Genomic DNA, 6,453 nt, shown 5'->3' on the forward strand with positions numbered 1-6,453 from the left:
AAAGTCGGCGTGGCCGTTTCAGGGCCTTCCCTGAAACGGCCACTTCCCACTACCTGACTAGACAGTATGGTAGTGCACTGAGACACTACTTAGGATGACTAGACAGTATGGCAGTGCACTTAGGATGACTAGACAGTATGGCAGTGCACTGAGTGCTTAGGATGACTAGACAGTATGGCAGTGCACTGAGACACTAGGATGACTAGACAGTATGGTAGTGCACTGAGACACTACTTAGGATGACTAGACAGTATGGCAGTGCACTTAGGATGACTAGACAGTATGGCAGTGCACTGAGTGCTTAGGATGACTAGACAGTATGGCAGTGCACTGAGTGCTTAGGATGACTAGACAGTATGGCAGTGCACTGAGACACTAGGATGACTAGACAGTATGGTAGTGCACTGAGACACTGCTTAGGATGACTAGACAGTATGGCAGTGCACTGAGTGCTTAGGATGACTAGACAGTATGGCAGTGCACTGAGACACTAGGATGACTAGACAGTATGGTAGTGCACTGAGACACTAGGAGGACTAGACAGTATGGTAGTGCACTGAGACACTGCTTAGGATGACTAGACAGTATGGCAGTGCACTGAGACACTAGGAGGACTAGACAGTATGGCAGTGCACTGAGACACTAGGAGGACTAGACAGTATGGCAGTGCACTGAGACACTAGGATGACTAGACAGTATGGCAGTGCACGGCAGTGCACTGTCTTTTAGTATATAAGTAAGTATAAGTATAAGTATATTTACTCTTTTGATCACGTGAGGGAAATTTGGTCTCTGCATTTAACCCAATCCATGAATTAGTGAAACACACTCAGCACACAGTGAACACACAGTGAGGTGAAGCACACACTAATCCCGGTGCAGTGAGCTGCCTGCTACAACAGCGGCGCTCGGGGAGCAGTGAGGGGTTAGGTGCCTTGCTCAAGGGCACTTCAGCCGTGCCTACTGGTCTTACTGGTTTATGCGGTCTTACTCAGTCCCTCCTGCTGCTGCATCCGGCATCACACACCCCTCCTAGTGCATCATGAAACATCCTCATCTCCTGGTAGAGAAGTGACATTGTCATGTCTCTAGGTGCCTCTAGATGGCATCTTGTGGTTTCACAAAAACAGGATCTGGCGCAGAGAATGTGCTTTGGGGAACAAGCAACACTATTGTCCATGCAACACCCAGCCACATGGCAATGTTTGATAAACAATTTAATACAGTTTTATAAAAATAATAGATATTTCCCATATTTTGATACAGGTACATCAAACAAGAGTCCTAACACAATTAGATAAACAGCCAGGTGTACAAAAGCAAGAGTGTAGGGGAAAACAACACTTTTGTTTACATTTGTTCTCCTGTAGACCCGCAGGACTAACATATAGGTAAACATGTGTACATCGTACATGTTCAGCCTCAATTACTGTTTCAATTTAAAACAATCATTTAAACAATGTTTTAAATTTAATTTAATTTAGAGTATACACTTTTTTTATTTTCTACTGTACACACTTTTTCAAAGTATAGATTTAAAATGTAGAATATTTTGTACTGTCTTACTTTCTTTTGTTAGGTTTATGCATCTGTAAGCGTTTTATTTATTTTTTTACAGTTTCAGACTACGACATGAGGCGCCCACACCGGGCCACATCCTGTGTTTTTCAAAGAGTTCTGTGTGTCACACACACACAGACACAAACACACACACACACACACACACACACAGACACAAACACACACACACATACACACACAGACATATCCTGCTGTGGGCTTTCATCTTCTATCTGTCGCTTAATCAAATCTTGTTGTACTCTTTTCCCCAATAAGAAAACAAATGAACTGCAGGACACTAAAAGGACACTTGCATTAATAACATACTGTTAAATGACGATAGCACAGTAATTCCAAGCAAACATTACAAAAGCATGAGCTAATAAAACTGTTGTCTTGGTTGTCTGCCCCAACCTCCTCAGGAGTTTTGCACAGAGCACCACGGAAGGAGAGAGAGAGAAAAAAACGGGCCGTTACGCACAACGTTGTTCTGTGGTTCAGGTTGGACTGCCAAGAGATGTTACCATGGTAGCGAGCCTTTCATCAGTGCCAGCTGTCTGGTTGTTGGTCTTTGTAAGGTTGTTCTGTCCCTTTTCAGTAGAGTAAGAGTAAGGCAATGCCCTGCACAAACAGCCTTTTAAACTACATTACGGTCTCACTTAAAACTAGATTGATGTCGTTTTGGTCCCAAACTTAAACTTAGACTCGTTATCATCCAAAAATAGACCCTTGGTTGAAAAACACCTAACCTCTCCTTTAAGAAGTTATGACAATCATATTACTAAGTCTCTCTCATTTCCTCAACTATTATTTCCAGTGATTGTAAAGAGGCATGATCTAACTGTGTGGCTCTACTGTTATTGAGCCTGGGAGGATCTGCAGAGGAAACCGTTTCACAGTGAAATTCAAGTATGGAAACACTCTCTCACTGAAAGTGTGTGTGAGAGTGTGTATGTGTGTGTTATTATCAGGGTCAGAGAATGACAGCTCTCCTCTGTCCCAGTCCAGCTGCACTCTGATCCTCTGGAGTTTCTGCTGCACTGTGAGGAGAGTGAGGTAATGAGGTGGAGCACATGCTGCATATTTACCACCAGTATACCCCATACGCCACCGTCCACTCATGGAGCTAAAGTCTCCCTTCCTCTGGAGGGACTCTGCCATCACACCCACATGCCACCATGTACTGTCCCCAACCTCCACATCCCAGCTGTGAGTCCCTGAGTTAAAGCCCTCAGAGCCCAGGTCACTGAGATACTTATCAAATCTCTCTGGGTTATCAGGAAGCTGCTGTCTCTCATCACCACATCTCACACTGGTCAGTTCCTCAGACAGGAGGAGTTCTGGGTGTGCAGTGTTGGGATCCAGAGTCACAGGAGCTACAGAGAGGAAGAACACACAACACACATTTTCTAAATCTGTTTCTTTGTGGGATTGTATCTATGTTTTCATTCACACATCCAAATGTAACCTCTGTTGTGGTCACCACATAGTCTATCTTCAGGCTCTAACGCGCGAGCATACAGTTGGACTGAGGTATGCTAGAATAAGGAGGCTAAAGTCCAGTGCGCTAGAGTCTAGCAGGGACGCTAGTGTCTATATGGCATGTCCCTTAAAGTGTTGTGAGGGAGGCAGGGACGCTAGTGTCTATATGGCATGTCCCTTAAAGTGTTGTGAGGGAGGCAGGGACGCTAGTGTCTATATGGCATGTCCCTTAAAGTGTTGTGAGGGAGGTTTACGTACTTTACTTCACAGCTACACCAACTGGCGGACATTACGGTCACTAGGGGTGTGTACGGATATTGATAAATCAGTTAACCGTTTGATATATATTAACCCCAAACAAATCTTAAAGGGACACCAGGCAACGTTTTCGTGTCATCTTCGTAAGTCGGTACATGGTTAAATGACTCATTACAGGGCGAATGAAGACTATCTCGCCCGCCCCTACTGCCTGTAGGAAGAATATGCCGCTTGCAAGTTCGGTGTATCGTACCCGCCGACATTCGGTCTCACAAAGTCTCAGACATTGTGAGAAGCAGGATTACATTTACATGTAAACATGTTACTGGTTAACGCTTCGGACTTGTAACCGGAGGGTTCGAACCCCGACCAGTAGGCACGGCTGAAGTGCCCTTGAGCAAGGCACCTAACCCCTCACTGCTCCCCAAGCGCCGCTGTTGTTGCAGGCAGCTCACTGCGCCGAGATTAGTGTGTGTTTCACCTCACTGTGTATTCACTGTGTGCTGAATGTGTTTCACTAATTCACAGATTGGGATAAATGTAGAGACCAAATTTTCCTCACGGGATCAAAAGAGTATATATACTTATACTTATACAGGAAGATTGTAAAAGACAAAAAAAATCAGCTTTGGCAAACTTGGGGAGGAGCAATGTGAGGTCTGTTTGGAACACGCTGCACATGCAAACTGCCACACAGGGGAGACTGAAAGCTCAGATTGCCCAAAGTGCCTATAAGTATACTTACACCACCAATGTCTCCTGCAATTAAAAAAAAGTCAATTTAATTTACTGCTGGTAACTTGCAGCAATCATGGACACAGTTCATGCAATTTCCATACAGGGGTAACATTAGTGTATCTGGTTGTGTGTGTGTGTGTGTGTACTCACTGTATTGAACAATCTCTGCATCTTCTCCCAGACTCTGAACTTCAGGTTGCCCAGGTGCTTTGCCGCATTGATCAGAGCTCCTGAAACCCTCTCTGGATCCTGCAGTGTGCATTGGGCTCTGGAATAACATTCACATTTAGGAGTCAGCCACTGGGTCTCCATCCAACTGCACTGGGCTCTTGAAAAACACATGCGAGAATCAGTGCTGCTGTAGGTATGTAAACATATTTCTACATCACACTATACATCCCATATACACTACTACCACTATCCGTGGCTGCAGTCGCTCATAACAAGCTGGTAATGGTGGACTTCATCAGTGGGAAAGAGTGTGTACTGTGTACTGTGTACTGTTACCTTACATGAAAGAGTGTGTACTGTATGTACTGTTACCTTGAATGTTTTTTACTTGACAAATATCTGACCTTTTCACTGCACTCTTGTAGTTCTGAGAAACACAGAGTGGAATTATACAAATTGCAATAAACAGGCAATATACAGAAGTGTATGGTATGGAAAGATTATATGAAGAGGTCAGATGCAAAACCATCTAAATGTGGGTCTGTCTGACCACTTTTCTTTTAAAATAAATGTAAAAAAAATATCAGGCTCCTATAGGCTTTTGCCTACAAATCAATATTTCAGACCAGGAAGAGAGTGGTATTTAGCAGATTTTGACCAGGAAGAGAGTGCTATTTAGCGGGTTTTGAAGGAACTGACTGACTCTTATACTGCAAGAATGTGATGTCATCACCTCCAATCTCCTCTTCGATGGCTCTGAATATGTGTGAAAGGTTCAAGATCTCTCTGCTCATCTTCTCAATCTTCTTCTTCATCATCTGACTCTTCTGCTCCTCTTCCTCCCTCAGTGGAGCTATCCTGGCTGCCTCTTCATCTCGTAGAAACTGGTGAAGCTTCCTAAACTCCTCCTTGATCTGCTTTTCTGTGTGTTGAGCCTGATTCTGGATTGACACACATAATCATCAAATATTTCCATTTCAATGTAAATGATCAAATCAATCTGCTTTTTGCTGCGATCCATATATTACCTTAATGTGTGCTGCTGTTTGATCACAGATTAGTTTAACTTCTTGAAAGGTCTTCAGTTTCTTTCTGAGAGGGTCCAGGTTGGTTATAACTTCCTCCTAAAATACATGAGCACTTTAGCTGATTGTAGACAGAGACTTTACTAAAATACATGAGCTCCTTAGGTGACTGTAGACATCATTTTACAGTTCCACTGAAATTACTTAGATGACTAATTATAAAAAATATTTATGGAGTATTTTGGAAAAGAGCCCTTCATACTGATATAAAGAGAAATGTAATTAATTACATTTATGCACATTTTGCAGACATTTTCTCCAAAGCTACACACACAGATGCAAATTACATTGCAAGTGAATTGTTACATTGTCCCCAGAGCTAAGTGCCTTGCTCAAGGTCCCAACGGTGGAAGCTGGTAATTGAACCCACATCTTTTCTGGCAACTGCATGCAAGCCCAACTCCTTAATCACTACGCTACCATTGCTCCTTATTATTTTCTAGTGATGAAAAACTGCTTATGATAGGTTTAGTCCTCTTACTGGACACATTCTTACCCTGAACATAGAGTAGTTTCCAGAATCAGCTGATACGTTTCTTACCCTGAATTCTGTTGCAGCTTCATCTATGGGACAGAAGGTGTGATTTTTGTGTTTTATGGAGTCTCTACACACCAGACACACAGGCTGTTTATCCTCCAGACAGAAGAGCTTGAGTTTCTCACTGTGTAGACTGCAGAGCACCTCAGACCCAGAAGAAGAGCATCTCCCCCCTGATATGGTCACACAGAGATTCCTCAGCGCAAGATTTATTGGCGGATTCTCTGTTGAAGACTTTCTTCTGCAGACAGGACATTCCCTCAGTCCTTTGCTCTGCCAGCACTTCTGCAGGCATTCCTTACACCCGCTGTGAGAACACGTCATGACAACAGGGTCCTTGAAGACTTCACAGCAAACAGGACAGGAGAGATCCTCCTCTAAGGGATATCGTGAGGCCATTTCTCCTGTATCACACTGTGGCTACTAGTTTACAGTTGTTGTCATTTAGCCTACTAGTTATTGAACTCCGGTTGATTTCAAATCTCCTAATGTCTCTGTAGCCTGAATGCAAATGGCAGTAAACTAGCCACCATGAATTTGAAGTTATAATGTGGTACTTACTTTTCTTATTGCAGTGCACCCTACAGTACCCCTACTGTAACAAAGGAGCTGTCTGTCCCA

At 43.4% G+C, this 6,453-nt stretch overlaps 1 protein-coding gene across 1 annotated transcript; it reads right to left on the bottom strand.

Annotated features, from left to right (window-relative positions):
* Positions 1–1,199: 1,199 nt before the first annotated feature.
* LOC143100081 (zinc-binding protein A33-like) lies at positions 1,200–6,453 on the bottom strand. The gene is made up of 6 exons (XM_076263020.1): positions 5,836–6,453; positions 5,238–5,333; positions 4,943–5,150; positions 4,614–4,636; positions 4,189–4,306; positions 1,200–2,936 (listed from the first exon to the last, which is right to left on the bottom strand). Exons 1-6 carry the CDS (start codon positions 6,229–6,231, stop codon positions 2,398–2,400), a joined length of 1,380 nt encoding a protein of 459 aa, XP_076119135.1. The 5' UTR covers positions 6,232–6,453; the 3' UTR covers positions 1,200–2,397.

This window comes from Alosa pseudoharengus, unplaced genomic scaffold (assembly GCF_046254945.1).
Source record: "Alosa pseudoharengus isolate Yale_2024_CS ecotype anadromous, Long Island Sound unplaced genomic scaffold, YU_APseudo_1.1 YU_APseudo_1.1_scf_3, whole genome shotgun sequence".
NCBI classification, from domain to species: domain Eukaryota; kingdom Metazoa; phylum Chordata; class Actinopteri; order Clupeiformes; family Clupeidae; genus Alosa; species Alosa pseudoharengus.

What these genes read in the sequence shown, in the direction of transcription:
- LOC143100081 (XM_076263020.1), bottom strand. Translation starts at nt 6,231, where the DNA reads ATGGCCTCACGATATCCCTTAGAGGAGGATCTCTCCTGTCCTGTTTGC. An exon ending in AAGCTGCAACAGAATTCAGG is followed by an intron (nt 5,334 to 5,835) that starts GTAAGAAACGTA and finishes CATGTATTTTAG; the next exon opens with GAGGAAGTTATAACCAACCT. An exon ending in CATCGAAGAGGAGATTGGAG is followed by an intron (nt 4,637 to 4,942) that starts GTGATGACATCA and finishes TGTGTTTCTCAG; the next exon opens with AACTACAAGAGTGCAGTGAA.